Raw genomic sequence first — 17433 nt, forward strand, 5'->3', positions numbered from 1 at the left:
GAAATAAATGAAACAAGGTTTTCATCACTATTGATGTTTATTGCTTTGAAGTGAACAAATTGGAAGGACAAATTTAAATACAGTATTTTATGGAAATGATAAATACACAAATGAAGGCCGGTCTACACACCACATGAGGGACAGAGGTTTACTGTGTGTGTGTTGCAAATGTATTTATTGCACTTGATGCATGTGTACTGTGTCTTCCTGTCCTTCTTGGGTCCTGCAATCTAGAATGATGAAAACACTTAGTTCAGGAATTTTACTGACATCTCACTCACTCACTCACATATATAGTTACAGCAGGCCAAGGTAGGAGAGTCGGACACACACATGCAACAACATCACTCACACTTCCGGTATTGGAGTTGTTGGTTCTGTGGGTCGGGTGGATGGGGCACCAACATCCTCCTCCTGAATCCTCCTCACGATGGCTGCAGAAGCTGGGATCCTTGGGATATGTTGCCTCCTCGGGATTTGAGGTCTTACCAATGCCTTGCCCAGCTCCTCGAGAAAGAGCTGTCTTCTCTGGAGCTTTCCTCTTTTCCAATCTGGGTTCAACGCCATCCAGATGACAAATGTGTTGTACGCTGAGATGTCCAAGATGTTGAAGAATATCACAAGTGGCCAGCGTAGGGTTCTTCTTTTGCATCTGTAGCCAGTCACCAGCTTGTCTAAATTGTCCACCCTTCCTTTTGTGGCATTGCAATCCATTATGATTTCAAATTTTTTATGTTCCTTGCCACAGATTCTCCCATCCCTATGCAGCATACTCATGAGTACCACATTTTTCCCTTTCTTTGGCACATAAGACACTAGGTATGTGTAGGCAGTGAACACAAACTCTGAGGAATTCATAGACTTGTTCCATGTATTCAACAGCTGAGTTGGGAGCTATGGCTTGTTTTTTCGTACTGTTCTTACCATCGTCAGCTTCCTCTTGAGGAGCTCCTGTCCCAGTTTGTGCAAAGTAAAAAAGTTATTGCATGTGATGTTGTGGACACGGAGTCCCTGTGTCACGTCCAGGACAACCCGCATCCCTTGGTTCTTCTCAAAGGCTCCTCCATCTGGCTTCCCCGTATACACTTGCAAGTTCCACCTATATGATGAAGCAGCATCACAGGCAGCCCAGATCTTGATTCCATATTTTAGATGGTATGTACTGCCTGAAGGGGCAGAGGCCTCTAAATGGCATAAGCTGCTCATCAATAGTAACGTTGGGCCAGGGTTGTAAAACAGGGGAAGGCGGTCCACCCACTTGTCCCACACTGACCCGATTGTAGCTAGCTTGTCTCTCTGTGGATAATCCTGCAAATTATGTGGAAGTTTTCCAGAGACATTGTTGCACTGAAAAGTTCTCTGCCAGTTCCTGCATCCCACAGGGATTCTGTGGATTCCCTATTGGATCTGAAAACACCAGCAAGGATAAGAACCCCAAAGTATGGATGTAAATTAGTTTGGTCCATCTCCTTCCATCTCTCTCCAAAAACACGCCTTCCCTCGAAATTAGTCCAGTCCAGAATGATTTTCTGGATGGTGTCTGGGATGGACAGTTCAAAAGAAGACTTTATGTCCTGCACATGAGTAACCGCCATCCGCGTCGGCCCTGGTTGCATCCTTATCACATTGGCAGCCATGCGGGGTGGCTCATTCCTTGGGTAATTTCACCATTCAATTTTCACCATTCGACCTCAGCCAGCCACCATTCAATTTCACAATTTTTTGACATCCATATTTTCTCCTCCTGCAGGCTGCTGTTGAGCTGGTTGCTGACGGGCTGGTCCTGAGGCTGGCTGAGCTTCAATCTCATCTTCTTCTTCCAACTCACTGTCAGACTCCGAATTGACAGAGACATGATCCTCATATTCGGAAAATTCTTCATCTTCCAGAGTGGAAGACGCTCCTTCCACACTAGCTTCTCTCTCTGCAAAAATTATTTCTAAGGCCCTCTGAGCAGAGATTATTTTTGCCTTCCTGATTGATTGTGGTAAGGAGCCACACATGCAAAGCTATTTATTTGTTGTGTCCCTCCCCCAATTTGCACCTGGCTGGAGTAGAGTGTAGGAAAATACAGCATTTTTTATTTTTTTTTACAATGTATCAAAATAATGTATTGAAATAATGTATTGTAATAACATTGTGCAGGTTCCCGCAAGACATTGTGTAGTTTCACACACTACAAAGGGTAAAGAGTGCGAGAAAAGCGGGAGACAGGCAGACAGGCAGGGAGACAGACCGGTTATTGGTGCTATGTTGAATCAGCAGGCCCAGGGAGGAGGAAGACAGAGTGAAGGTACACAGCAAACATTTTTGTTTAATTTTTACTTGTTTTCACCTACACACACAATTTTCCACACTTTTATTACGCTCGGGTCCAGTGTGTTTTCATTGAGGCCAATGAGGCCAATGACTCTCAGGTTGAATAAATTATTCATTGTATCATTTTTCTTTTAGTAAACATTGAAAATGGGTCCCACAGACCCGAACACCACACAAGGGTTAGTGTTTTGTATACTCAGTGTATATGTCTACACCATGAGTTTGGAATAATACTGTGAAAATTATGACAATGCCCTTTTAGTTTATGGGAGAGTGGGGTAAGTTGAACAACCCATTGTTTCCAGGAAACTATACACACAATTAATTAATAATACAAAAATAATAATAATAATAATAATAATAATTGGACCTAATATTTAGGAAGAGGATATCCTTTCTTGGAGTCTGAGAAACCTTATGGAAAAACTGGTAAGCAAATAACATTTTGACCAAGTCAAATTCATTTATTGTGTTAAGAGATTTAAGAGATTTGTATTTCATGATGCTTGTATCTAAACCAAAGTAGATATTTTTAAGATTGTTCTATACATAATTTGGGTTCTCTAAACACAGCATGAAAGTGTGTCCTTGTAGCTGTGTGGGCTAATATAATCAAAATGTTTGGCTTGGGGTAAGTTGAGCCAATGGCCATGGGGTACAGTGGCTTGCGAAAGTATTCACCCCCCTTGGCATTTTTCCTATTTTGTTGCCTTACAACCTAGAATTAAAATTTATTTTTGGGGCGTTCATATCATTTAATTTACACAACATGCCTACCACTTTGAAGATGCAAAATATTTTTTCTCGTGAAACAAACAGAAAACTTGAACTTGCATAGCTATTCATCCCCCCCAAAGTCAATACTTTGTAGAGCCGCCTTTTACAGCAATTACAGCTGCAAGTCTCTTGGGGTATGTCTCTATAAGCTTGGCACATCTAGCCACTGTGATTTTTGCCCATTCTTCAAGGCAAAACTGCTCCAGCTACTTCAAGTTGGATGGGTTCCGCAGGTGTACAACAATCTTTAAGTCATATCACAGATTCTCAATTGGATTGAGGTCTGGGCTTTGACTAAGCCATTCCAAGATATTTAAATGAATCCCCTTAAACCATTCGAGTGTTGCTTTAGCAGTATGCTTAGGGTCATTGTCCTACTGGAATATCTGGAAGGTTCTTGAGGTTTCCCCTCAAGAATTTCCCTGTATTTAGTGCCATCCATCATTCCTCCAATTCTGACCAGTTTCCCAGTCCCTGCTGATGAAAAACATCCCCACAGCATCATGCTGCCACCACCATGCTTCACTGTGGGGATGGTATACTCTGGGTGATGAGAGGTGTTGCGTTTGCGCCAGAAATAGTGTTTTCCTTGATGGCCAAAAAGCTCAATTTTAGTCTCATCTGACCAGAGTACCTTCTTCCATATGTTTGGGGAGTCTTCCACATGTCTTTTGGCGAACACCAAATGTGTTTGCTTATTTTTTTCTTTAAGCAATGGCTTTTTTTCTGGCCACTCTTCCATAAAGCCCAGCTCTGTGGAGTGTACGGCTTAAAGTGGTCCTATTGACAGATACTCCAGTCTCCGCTGTGGAGCTTTGCAGCTCCTTCAGGGTTATCTTTGGTCTCTTTGTTGCCTCTCTGATTAATTCCCTCCTTGCCTGGTCCTTGATTTTTGGTGGGCGGCCCTCTCTTGGCAGGTTTGTTGTGGTGCCATATTCTTTCCATTTTTTAATAATGGATTTAATGGTGCTCTGTGGGATGTTACAAAGTTTCAGATATTTTTTATAACCCAACCCTGATCTGTACTTCTCCACAACTTTGTCCCTGACCTGTTTGGAGAGCTCCTTGGTCTTCATGTTGCCGCTTGCTTGTTGGCGCCCCTTGCTTAGTGGTGTTGCAGACTCTGGGGCCTTTCAGAACAGGTGTATATATATACTGTCATGTGACACTTATATTGAACACAAGTGGACTTTATTTAACTGATTATGTGACTTCTGAAGGTAATTGGTTGCACCAGATCTTGTTTAAGGGCTTCATAGCAAAGGGGGTGAATACATTTGCACGCACCACTTTTCCGGTTTTTATATTTTTGAATTTTGTTAAACAAATGATTTCTTCCATTTCCCTTCACCAATTTAAACTATTTTGTGTATATCCATTACATTAAATCCAAATAAAAATCCATTTAAATTACAGGTTGTAATGCAACAAAATAGGAAAAACGCCAAGGGGGATGAATACTTTTGCAAGGCACTGTAAGTTAATTTCTTTAACATATTTTTTTTATTTAACCTTTATTTAACTAGGCAAGTCAATAAAGAACAAATTCTTATTTACAATGACGGCCTACCATTAGTCTAAGATATTTGAGGGATTGTTGTTAGCAGAGCTATGTTAGGATCTAGATTAGGGGGATGGAGCAGCTATTCAAGGATTTACAGGATATTCTAGAGACAGACCAGGTTGATTCATCTCGCTCAGATTCCAGGAGTGTGGTTATGCCATTGTGTATTCAAGTGTGAATGGTGACTAGAGACATAGTGTTTTGATGCAAGTTTTATTTATATGTTGCATTTATTTATCTGACAGAAACCATCCCAGCATGTGAACCTTTGCTTTACAAAAACACAATGCCTTATGCCAATACATTGTAGTGCAATGACTAACTGTGGTAATCCCAAGAGAAACGTATATATCTGTTGGGATGTGCAGTGATAATTCTAATGCAGATATTCAATGATGGAGTTATATGCCATCTATTGAATTTCTGAATATTCTTTAGCGTTATCTCACCCGCTCATCCGGCAAATTCACAGTCTTGTTGCATCGAATATATTCATTTCTTATTAAGTGCTGAGGAAAATGTAACCATTGGCACATCATCATTGATACATTTAGAGGCAGCCCATGCTCTTCTCCTCACTGACTCATTTCTGTCAAATGTCTCTCTTGGGTCCACCCTGCCTTTCCAGCAATTAAAATGATTAAGGACCTTGAATTAACATGAAAGTTTATTAGGTTTGATTACCATAAGAATTAACAATAACATTTCTCCTGACAGTCACCTCTGGTGGATGTGCCTCCGCATTATGATAGTATGATTAGTGCTGAGATGGACTAGCAGTAAGCCATGAGGAGACTATCATGCAATTGGGTGCTGGAAATGTGGAAGCTGTATTTTTCTGAAGTGTGCTAGTTGTAAAAAATCTGTTTACTGCTGTCTGTGTGTGCGTGTGTGCATGTGTGCGTGTGTATGTAGCAGGATGCACGTGATGAAGGAAGGGACTACCTTTAGTGCGTGTAGTAAGGACGTCCAGAGCCATCCAGTAGGCCCTGGCAGCCATGCTGTACTCCTCCCTCTGGAAATGGAAGTTCCCCCGCTCTCGTTTCTGGTTGCCGATGCGTATACGGTCAGAGATGGGGAGAATCAGGAGGTCGGGCTTCTCTCTGATGTTCAGGAGTTGTAGCTGGTAGAGTAAGGGGGCCCAGGCTGGAATATCAGGCTCCCTGACAAAAAACAAATACACACACATAAACAAACCTTCAATCACACTCAGACTGGAGCAATGTGGAGAGCCTCAGACAATAGGCATTGTCTAAATATCTTTGATTGTCACACATCCTTGTGTGTAAATATGCTGGGTCAGTGCATATAATAGCTCTTATGTTGACTTGACAACATCACAAAAACGTTTGTTCTGAAGTCATTCTCCACGTGCCTTCATTTGCCAATATCACAACTAAGTTTTACGTTGTTTTGGTTACATCTTAATTGATTGGACTACATATTGATCGGTGACTTCACCTGCAATATATATTAGTAGACACCCAATTTCTGCTATCTGGTCAATAGGGAACTGGTACTGTTAAAATGTGATATATTCCTGTCTGTTGAAAAGTTAGTGGTCATGCACACATCCTTAAACAACTAAGGTATTTGGCTAATAAAGGATACTTGAAAAAGAAGAGGGAGGTACACACACTGAATATGCTCCAGTTTGTCACGTTTTGATCCTCATGGATCTTCGTCAGGTCATATTGGATCGAAGTGTTGTCCAGTAAAGGTGGTAAATTTTGGAGCATATTCAGTGTGCGGGCCTCTGCGGACCTCTCTGCTTTTTCATATTCCTGTCCATTCACACTCGTTTTGGCAGCTGTTCTCTCCCAGGGCAGTGTTGCTACAGTGAATTAAAGTCTAATATGTAAGTCAGCATGAGTACTTGGGTTTGTGAACTTGTGAGGGTATTCCAATCCCTCAAAACAGGCAAGAAATGTAATCTGGTCCACCTGTGAGTTACACCTGAGAGATACTGATTGCTTCAGCTTACTCAAGATTCACTCAGAAGGAACGTTAATTTGGTTCTCCAGCTGATCATCTGGTCCCTGTGACCCCATAGCACACAATAGAGTATAATCATTAACTGGGTTACGGCTCTGATTCCGAAGTGTGCACACATGCATGACATGGGCTCTCTTAATTTGGTGATGTTTAGCAGAGGGAGCAGTAGGTTGAACTTAGTGGAACTTATTTTGGTGGAAAGCTCCACAATTCCCATACCATATGTGAACATCTAGAAGGTACAGTGCACAGCCCTTGCTTAATTATAGTGCAAGTGGTAAACCCCCTCTCATTATTATCCAGCATTCAATCTAAAGACATAATTATCAGGTGCCATTCTGATTCATTAGCTTCCTAAGTATGCCAAGGTCATACTGTATGCCAAAATAAATGAATAAAATTCACTTCACTTTTAAAAAATGGAAATAAAAAATGTAGGAGATCATATACGAAAATGCAGTTCTAAAAAGTATTGGTCTGAAACTAAGCCTGATACTGATAAGTCCAGTTGTCATTGTTGCAAGGTGATAGCACTGTGGTGTGTCAGATCATGAATTATTCAAACAGGTTGTGTCAATTACGCAATGTATGTCTGTCTAACAGAATTAGTATAGCTCCAGTCACTGTGTGGCTGTATCAGGAGGTGGAATCGGGTTACCTTTTCACCTCTCCACCCAAGGGACAACATCCTGTGTTATGTGATGCAGGAGCATGTAGCAGATGAGCTACAGTATGGCCTTGGAAACATGAGATGGATCTCTTTGCTTGGGACTGGAGGAAGTAGGGGCTTTGGATGAGTAGACAAAAAAAGAACTAGCTTTGTTTAGATTTCAGACTCCACCATTAGTGATGCTGACCCTTTTCAATGTGACTAGCTCGTAGACAGTGGAGGCTCCTCAGAGAAGGAAGTGGACGACCACCCTCCTCACTGAATTTCATAAAAATTTAAATTGTAAAACATTAATAGATAAAACTATACTAAATATAATCACGTCACCAAATAATTGATTAAAACACACTATTTTGCAAAGAAGGTCTACAGTAGCCTTAACAGCACTCTGTAGGGTAGCACCATGGTGTAGCCGGAGGACAGCTAGTTTCCATCCTCCTCTGGGTACATTGACTTCAATACAAAACCTAGGAGGCTCATGTTCCTCAACCCCTTCCATAAACTTACACAGTAATTATGACAACTTCCGGAGGACGTCGTCCAACCTATCAGAGCTTTTGCAGCATGAACTGACATGTTGCCACCCAATCAAAGGATCAGAGAATGAATCTAGTGCTGAAAGCATAAACTACAGCTAGCTAGCACTGCAGTGCATAAAATGTGGTGAGTAGTTGACTATAAGAGAGAGAAAGACAGAACAGTTTTGATCAAATTTATTTATTTCAAAATGAAGGAGAAGCAAGAGAGAAATAGAGAGAGTGCCATTTTTTTCACTTACTTAGCTAGCAAATGCAGCTAGCTAGTTTAGCCTAATGAAACACCCTGCTCAAACAGAGGGATGCTATGCTAGCTAGCTGGCTATGACTTTCCAACACAACACTGGAACTCTTCCAAGTCAAGGTAAGCTTTTCGTTTGACTAATTTATTGCCACCGGGGCCCGCAGGTGTAACTGCTTATTGACTCTCTTTTGCTACTGTTGGACTAATGATTACACCCAATATCAGCTAAAGGCAACAGTCCGAGGTGGTATTGAATGTCACTGTCTGTCCATGTATCACTGTCTGTCACCTCAAATTAGTCTCTCGACCTGTGTGCACCTACTGTACATTTTAAACGTTCATTCATATGCCAGGTTGTAGCAACCTCATGATGGGTACAGGGAAAATTTGTGTATCATGTAGTAGTCTAAACATATCAATGTTACATTGAACAGGGTGAATGGAATATGAATGACAGTCATCCAATATGCTGTAATAGAAAATAATTGTCCTCCCTCATCTTAAATGGAACTGACCGCTACTGCTCGTAGAATATTCAGATTTAGTATATGTAGATGTATAGCTGAATTTGATTACAGCCATGCTTACTGTAGGTGAACCCACAGAGCCTAGGTCCATGCAATATTTATCGGACAAGACCCTTCGAAGAGTTAATCTCCCTTTCGGTGTCTTGGGCAAGTGTCCATGAGCACAGATGTGAGATGGAATGTATTCACAAAGAGAATGTGTTTATGTTCTGCCTGTGGTTTTGAAACATTCAAAGTTAATTGGGCTATTACTGGAAACTGTAATAAATCCCAAATGGCTTTGATAGGTTGGATATACTGTATTGTTGTTTGTCCTTTTTGTTGCGTACTACAGAGGAAGTATCCTTTCATGATCTGCCATCAATCTGTCCACCACCTTTCTTGACATGTCCTCACAGGCATTATATTTATTTAATGGAAATGTGAATAGTTGATTTATTTTAAAACAGCACAACAACTCATGTCATTGCATTCCACCTTCATATGGGATTTTCTTCTCATTCTGGTCACACATTCCATGTAAATCCATTGACCAGGATATATGACAATCACTGAGAATGTATAAATAGACAAACTAGAATAGTGATTTGATTCTCTTTGCTGTGTAGTTTTCCCTTTCTGCTCTTATCTCACTACATTTCACAATAGTCCAAAGGCTAGCCTGCATTATAGGCCGTTCAATACACTACCATTATTGAAAAACAAACATAGCTACTCAAACTGGCTGGCTGGAGGCTAAGACAAGCAGGTCACTGTGCCAAAGGGGTCCAGTTAGGGTAAATTCACTGGTTGAGATAAACTTGCTAAAGGTGGTTGTGTGTAAATTGTAATAGAGGATAGTGTACTCGGGAATTCATCAGAGAAAAATTGGCCTGTTTAACAACATGTCCCCTTTGTTACTGTGGCCTTTGTGCATCTTTGTTTTAGAGAATTTCACAGCAACTGTTTTCTTTCCATTTTAATTTTGTTTCGTAGGGAAGCTAGGAACTATCTTTTGTACTGCTATCAAAATTGTATCACAGGGTCTCCCGAGTGGCGCAGTAGTCTAAGTCACTGCAACACAGTGCTAGAGGCGTCACTACAGGCTGTGTCGCAGCCGGCCGTGACCGGGAGAACCATGAGGCGGCTCACAATTGGCCCAGCGTCGTCCAGGTTAGGAGAGGGTTTGGCTGGCTGGGATGTCCTTGTCCCATCGCTCTCTAGCGACTCCTTGTGGCGGGCCAGGGCGCATGCACGCTGACTTCGGTCACCAGCTGTACGGTTTCCTCCGACACATTGGGGCGTCTGGCTTCCGGGTTAAGCGAGCAGTGTGTCAAGAAGCAGTGCGGCTTGACAGGATCGTGTTTCGGAGTAGGCATGGCTCTCGATCTTCGCCTCTCCCGAGTCCGTACGGGAGTTGCAGCGATGGGACAAGATTGTAACTACCAATTGGATATCACAAAATAGGGGAGAAAAATGGGGGTAAAAAGTGAACAAAAATATAAAATAAAATAAAGTGTATCATAGGCCTAAAATCAATGAGCCCTGTCAGTCATGTCAGGAGAAAGCTGCATTGTTACTTCTTATTACACTGGGTGTAAAGAATGTAGCTAGCTAGCTACTGCAGCAGCCTGTCAGTCCTGTGTATAGATAAGTAGAACACTTGATATCTAAACTGGTAATGAAGCTTACACAGTGCATTAAGGGAGACATCTGTTTTATCTTGGTGGGATCAAGATCAATAGCCTTTAAACAATCCAATACAAACAATCTAATCACAACACCATGATCAGCAGGTCAGTCTCAGCCACAGCACAGCCTTGTTACTTCTCTGCTGATATTTGGAGAGGAAGTAAGTCATATCAGGTCATGGAGGGTTTTACAGGATCACACAAAGGCACAAGGAGAGTGACTTTAATTGAGTCTGAACTGTGAGTCATTGGAAATAATAAATAATACCTCCCCTGCCATCGTGATCCTGGAGTAGGTGACTGCATTTCATGGTTTCCGGAGAGGGACAGCTAATACGACCACTTTGCTGGAGGATGAGTCATGTTTTATCAAAGCAGGTAGCTGCCTCTCATCAGCCTCACGATGAGGATGCAAACTCAGATGACATCCCTAACACATGTAACCAAATACAGGCATGCACTACTCACCCACTGTAACCTACACACATGCATGCACACTTGCATCCGTTGCAGGGTATTTGGGTCTGAAATTGAAGCCATATGCTGTTTCAAAAAGGTTTCTCAGAAAAAGGGTTATCATCCTCGTGCAGGATTCAACAGGTGACCTTTGGAACAAAATATAATTAAACACAGTTGCAAAAGGTTTTCCTCTTAAAGGTGTGATCACTACCATTCACTTGGTGTTGCAGAATTAAGGCAGATCTGTACAGTGTGCTTCTTAAACATATGTAGCTACAAGGCACTACCTATTGTGTAGCCTACAGAGAGCTAAAGTTCCATCAACCTAATTTTTTATCACCCCAAAATATGAATGGCTGTGAACTGCACCTACTATCCTCAAACAAACAGGCAGTGCCAGAGACTTGTCAGATGTAATTTGAGATCCCAACATGGTTAAATCTCCACTGGGTTAACAGTGTCACACAGGGCACTAGTGATTTGCCCTGTAGCCGGCTCAGTGAATGAGCCCCCAGGGCCTGATTAGTACAAGACAGGAAACACAGGCTGGTCAGTGGAACAAACTCATCTGAACGAACCCAGGCTGTGGCCTCCTAATGAAATCTGAACCTGGAACCTACTGGGGTGAAGGCAACTCTACACACTCCTTTGAGGCTAGGCTTAGCAGAGCCTGGCACACAACCGATCGCTGTTGTAGCCTAAAGATGCCATTAGATTCTCTCACACATATACTGAAATTGTTTTAAAGTCCAAAGCCCAGCAAAGTAAGCCACACACCCACAGTTAGCCACAACAAGAGTATATGCGTAGTTGAGAGTTTGTTAGGGGTTGTTATTGGCAGAGTCCAGAGAAACTAGGGTATATAGCCTATATAACCTTTCTACAGGCTGATTGGAGTTGTCAAGCCTTGAGATGTGATGGGGTCATAAAGAGCCAAGCAGCAAAGAAGAATACAGTAACTTAAGCCCTAGAAAAGTTTTACTCGTCAGGTAAAGTTAACCTTTAGGACTGACCCTATTCTGCCGGTCAACATCTGAACCGACACTGACTGACCTGAGTGAGGGTGGGGTAGAAATGATAAGGGACGTTGGCAAAATATTTAGCTGAAGCAGCAAGTCTGCTAGTGGTACTGAGAGACAGAGAAGAGTTGTGTCACGGCCGATGCTGGAAGAAGCGGACCAAGGTGCAGCGTGGTGAGCGTACGTTACTTTTATTTGAATGACGCCAACAAAAACAATAAACAATACAAAAACAACCGTGATAGTGCCACAAACAAAGACAACTCCCCACAAAGAAAGGAGGGAAAAGGGCTACCTAAGTATGGTTCCCAATCAGAGACAACGATAGACAGCTGTCCCTGATTGAGAACCATACCCGGTCAAAACATAGAAAACAAAAACATAGAATGCCCACCCCAAATCACACCCTGACCGAACCAAATAGAGACATAAAAAGGCTCTCTAAGGTCAGGGCGTGACAGGTTGAGGGAGTCACATTGACAGGCTCATCTGGCCTGGGGCTGTTCAGGCATTTTCTCTCTCTACATTAAAGTATAGGCGTGTAAGGAGAGGCAACATTTACAGTAAACACTCAGCATGTTTTCTTATAACACGTGCAGTAGTATAAGTGACATGTACTGATAATCAAGGCAGAGTAATGTTTTCATATACAGTAGTCACGTCACTAGAATGTGTGTAACCCCTGCCATGCCATACTGTTTGTTTGGATAATGGTCCTCACTTATGAAGGCTTTGTTTTGATTTCCTCTCTCCCCATGTCTTCTCTATGGGATGCATGCATCCATGACTGATCCGTTTGACTCAGAGAGCTGCAATGCGAATTTAATTAATGTAATTTAATGTTTATAGCTCTTAATGCAGCTGACTCATTATGTTATCTGCCAGGCAGACACCTTATCAGTCTGAATAAAGGAAAAAGATATGTGGGGGAAAACAGAAGTCCATTTGACGTCAGGCACTTGAGTTTTTAAATGATGGAAATGCCCAGAAAGTGCCTCACCGTGGTTGCTATGTAGATAACCTACAATAGTATGCTATTAATAAAAATAGATGTGTTCTAACAATACTCGGTGGAGGATTGATGAGGCACTCTAATGTTGTAAAAAGCACCTCAATTGGATTGGTCACCAGACATTAATTTGCTTCTGTTTTGCATTTTAGAGAGACTTGAGCAGCTCTGGACATAACACCAAAACAACCACACAAAGGTGCTTATCTCATATCCTGCCCTCAGTGAAACGTCACAGCTGTTGTTCTGCCTCAGCGGTTCATTTACTGCAAAACACTCCTCTGCTACTGTCTACGATACAAGGACTAGCCAACGTTTATTCTGTCAACTATGTACATCTAACTGGGCTGCTGCCTCTGTGTGTTTTTACTATATTGTGTAATTTTATTCTCACTTCCACAAAATCCAATGAGGGAGGAAACAGCAGGGATCAAGGGTAGGTCCTGCCCACCGCCTGGGGGTGAGCTCTTCAAAAGTCCTCATATAATCTGCAGCAGGCCTCCTCAGCCTGTTAAAATGAATCCAATCTCAGGCCTGGGGCTAGCTGCAGTGCTTACAGTAGCTTTTTATAGTCATTTATGTGTGCCGGAGCATCTGAGAAGAGCTGGTGGAGGCAGATTGCTAAAACCACAGCTATACTATGACTCCTCTGTCTGGGGTTTAGAGAGACATGGGTCAACACTGTGACTAAAGGGGACTATTTTGAGACATGACTGATTTGAGGGTGCGTCGCAAACCGCTGAATTAAATGGAATTGTGTGATGCAATGTGATGATCACCATTTTTTATATATGGTTGTTTCTGGAGGTCGGGTCCCGCAGATAGCATATTTACACGTCATAAACCACAGACCCGGCGCCAGGATGAAGTGACTAAACTGGGTGTACACTACATGATTTTGGCCACAATTTAGCTGTCCCAGACAAGTTGTTGAAATCGGAGACAAAATCCCCATGTCGTTGCCTACTCGGGGCACATGGCCGTCACCGAAGCTCGTTTAATGTGACCGGGCCAAAGGCACAATCTGAGGGCTACCGATCCCGTCTTTGAGCAGTCCCAGACATCCCAATATTTTCAAACATGTTTGATTTTATCGGCACAAAATCTGCAATGCTCTTGTAGTGAGATGTGTTACGACAAGTTTTGGAGAATGGTGATCAGCAATAGCCAATGAGAGCTCCCTAGAGAAGAAGCCAGTGAGATGATGATGATGTTGTTTCACATGACCCAGAATGTGCAGAGTAGGAGCGATGACAACTAGTATGCGTCTGTACTTGCCTTTAACCAAAGCCAAAGTGTCAAATCATTACAGCTCTGAAGTTCACAAGTAATGTTTTTCAATTCAAAATGTTGGCTAGAAATGTAAACTCTGTATGGCAAGATTGAATGTCTGACTGAACTTGTATGAGGCTGCTTTGAGCCACAGGTCATTTTAGCTATGTTAGCAATCTAATCACATCATAACATTAGAATCTTGTAGTGTGTGACACCGCGTCTGTGCCAGATCATTTAGTGTGCGCAGCACTACATTGGCAAGACAAAAAACTACATGAAAGACGGTCGTTAAATGTGAGAGGATCAGCGATGTTATGATTTTGAAAGTCGTGTAGTGTACTCCAGGTATAAGGTCGCAGTTAAAATCAGCACAATTTCTTGGGGTTCTTGCATTGGAATTATATTGAATTCTGTTTATATCACAATATACCATAATAAACATAAAGTTCAAATGCCGAGACTCCGAGATCATTAAATGCTTTAGAAGTGACAGGTTGGCGAGAAATCTGCAGCCTTTCTCCGCTGGGCTGCATCAGAACAATGAAGAGCTCCCTACACAGTAAAGGCCATTTCGGTAATGAATATAGGCTACAAGATTGATAGGCTGTTTAAAATAGGTGAATTACCCTATGTGAATGCAGCCATACACACATCGGTTTTACCAAAATAATGCAAACTAAATGCTGAAAGTAGCCTAGTTACAGTATTAGTAGCATAGTTACAGTATTCATGCATGCAAACAAAAATACGGAATAGCAGTTTGGCTTAGAATACTGACACAACTGCAAATGCAAACAAACTAACCCGAACAGAAAAAACAGCGGTACCAAAATATCAGATCGATAAAGGCATGACACAATCTATATTTAGGCTACTTACATTAATAGTAAACAAAAGCACAAAAAAAAAATGGAGATCTAAATAAACAAAACATAGCCTACAACCTATTACAGTGAGATGCAGCCATGCATAGTTGTCTTGCCAAAAAAATAGGTCTATAGGCCCGCTTCAAACATGGCAAACCATGCCACTGAAGAGTTCAGCAGCACGTTGTGATATGGAATAATACACTTCTGTGAATCAAATTCCACCCACATAATCAATTAAGAAATGCCAACCTACCATTAACACGTTTTGAATATGTACAGTTCAATTTACAACCACGAAAACCAACAGGTTACCAAGAAAACCACGCTATACCACAATAAACATAAAAGTTAAAATGCTTTTGACAAACAAGATGGCGCGAATCTCCACTGCGCTATATTAGCACCATGGACAGCGCCCTACACAATAAAGCAACATTTTGATCAAAACCAACCAGCTAGATTTTTTATACCTATTCAGAAGAGTTGCAGCCTCCTTGATTATCTGTGGAACTTCCTGAGTAATTGATGATTCCATTTGCCCGGAAATCTTCTTGTATGATCCCCCTCAAATGTCAGCTGGATTAGTTGAGCTTTCCTCAGGTGTAGCACGCTTCTTCTGTGCTGACTGAGGTATGGCAAATAAGTCTGGCAGCACAACCAATTAGCAAACGTACTGCAAATTGAGAAATCAGGTGACTAAACAGAAGACAAAGGGCTGTGACACATGGGTTTGATTTTAGGCACATGAAAAGTGGGATGTATATGGAGGGTACAGGGCAACAGAAGACGAACAGCAGAGGGACTAATAATCTTGGAAATGGGGAATGTTTGCGGAACTCCACACAGAGGGGCAGACCATACCCTCTGCCCGAGACAATACCGGGGAGCCGGGGTCCGGTGGTGGTCCGCTTGTCGTCGATATCTGGAGGTGGTCTTGAGAAGAGCCGACTGGGCTCTCTTCTAGGTACGATGACAGAGACAGACAAACATCGGGGCCGACGGTACACCGATCTCGCCCTCTTGCTCAGGGAAGAGCGGGGTCTGATAACCCAGGCAACACGCAAAGGGCGAGAGACCCGTGGCAGAGCAAGGAAGGGTGTTGCGGGGGTATTCGACCCACACTAGTTGCTGACTACAGGTGGTGGGGTTGGTTGAGACCAGGCAGCGAAGAGTTGTCTCCCGGTCTTGGTTGGCTCGCTCCGACTGGCCGTTGGACTGGGTGTGGAACCCGGAGTACAGGCTGGCCGATGACCCAATGAGTGTGCAGAACGCCTTCCAGAACTGGGACGAAAACTGAGGACCCCGGTCAGAGACCATGTCCACTGGGAGTCCATGGATCTGGAAGACGTGCTGCACCATGAGCTGGGCCGTCTCTTTGGCAGAGTGTAGCTTGGGGAGAGGAATGAAGCGGGTGGCTTTGGAAAAACGGTCCACTACTGTCAGGATGGCGGTGTTGCCATCAGACGGGGGAGACCTGTGACAAAGTCCAGGGGTATGTGGGACCAGGGATGGTGAGGAACAGGCAGAGGTTGAAGGAGACCAGCCGGAGCTTGCCGGGGAGTCTTGTTTTGCGCACAGATCGTGCATGCGGTGACAAATGCGGAGATGTCAGGAACCATGGTAGGCCACCAAAAGCATTGACGCACAAAGACCAGGGTCCGACGGGAGCCCGGGTGGCAGGCACGTTTGGAGGAATGGGCCCACTCCTGGACCGAGGAGTGGATAGCGTTAGGAACAAACATCTGGTTATCTGGGCCCCCTCAGGGTTTGGCTGGGAATGCTGTGCCTCACGAACATACTTCCTTATTCCCCCACTGAGTGCCATTGCCAGGCACGAGGTGGGAAGGATGGTCTCGTGTTCCGGGCGTGTAGCCGAGGGGCTATAGTCCTCCAATGCCATTTTCACCACGAGAAGCTCACGATTCCCCACATCGTAGTTTCTCTCCGTGGTGTTGAGGCGATGGGAGAGGAAGGCGCAGCGATGTAACTTGAGCTCCAGGGCAGAACGCTGGGATAGGACAACCCCCACACCGACATCTGAAGCATCGGCCTCCACCACGAACTGGTGGGACCGGTCAGGATGAACCAAGATGGGAGCTGTGGTGAAACAGTGTTTGAGATCCCGGAACATCCGGTCAGCAGCTTGGGACCACGTGAACAGAACCTTGGGAGAGGTGAGTGCAGACAGGGGGGAAGCCAGGGTGCTGTAACTCCGGATGAAGTGGATATAAAAGTTGACAAATCCCAGGAAACATTGCAGTTGCACTCTGGACATAGACTGGGGCCAATCCACCATCGCTCTCACCTTCCCTGGATCCATCTGTACACTCCCTGCAGCGATGATGTAACCCAGGAAGGGGATGGTGGAGCAATGAAATTCGCACTTCTCTGCTTTCACAAAAAGCTGGTTCTCCAGGAGGTGTTGGAAAACCTGTCGGACGTGGAGCATGTGTTCTTGGGTGGAGTGGGAGAAAACGAGGCTGTCGTTGAGGTAGTCGAG

The 17433-nt window shown here is 43.3% G+C and overlaps 1 protein-coding gene across 1 annotated transcript in view; it reads right to left on the reverse strand.

Annotated features, from left to right (window-relative positions):
- The window catches only part of LOC120065848 (peptidyl-prolyl cis-trans isomerase FKBP8-like), a 64912-nt gene that overhangs the window by 14104 nt on the left and 33375 nt on the right, over positions 1-17433 (reverse strand). Inside the window, exon 4 of the mRNA XM_039016897.1 lies at positions 5606-5823. Coding sequence (XP_038872825.1) covers positions 5606-5823 — 218 coding nt within the window. The remainder of the gene's footprint in view (positions 1-5605; positions 5824-17433) is intronic.

The sequence above is a fragment of the Salvelinus namaycush genome, chromosome 21 (genome assembly GCF_016432855.1).
Source record: "Salvelinus namaycush isolate Seneca chromosome 21, SaNama_1.0, whole genome shotgun sequence".
In the NCBI taxonomy this organism is placed as follows: domain Eukaryota; kingdom Metazoa; phylum Chordata; class Actinopteri; order Salmoniformes; family Salmonidae; genus Salvelinus; species Salvelinus namaycush.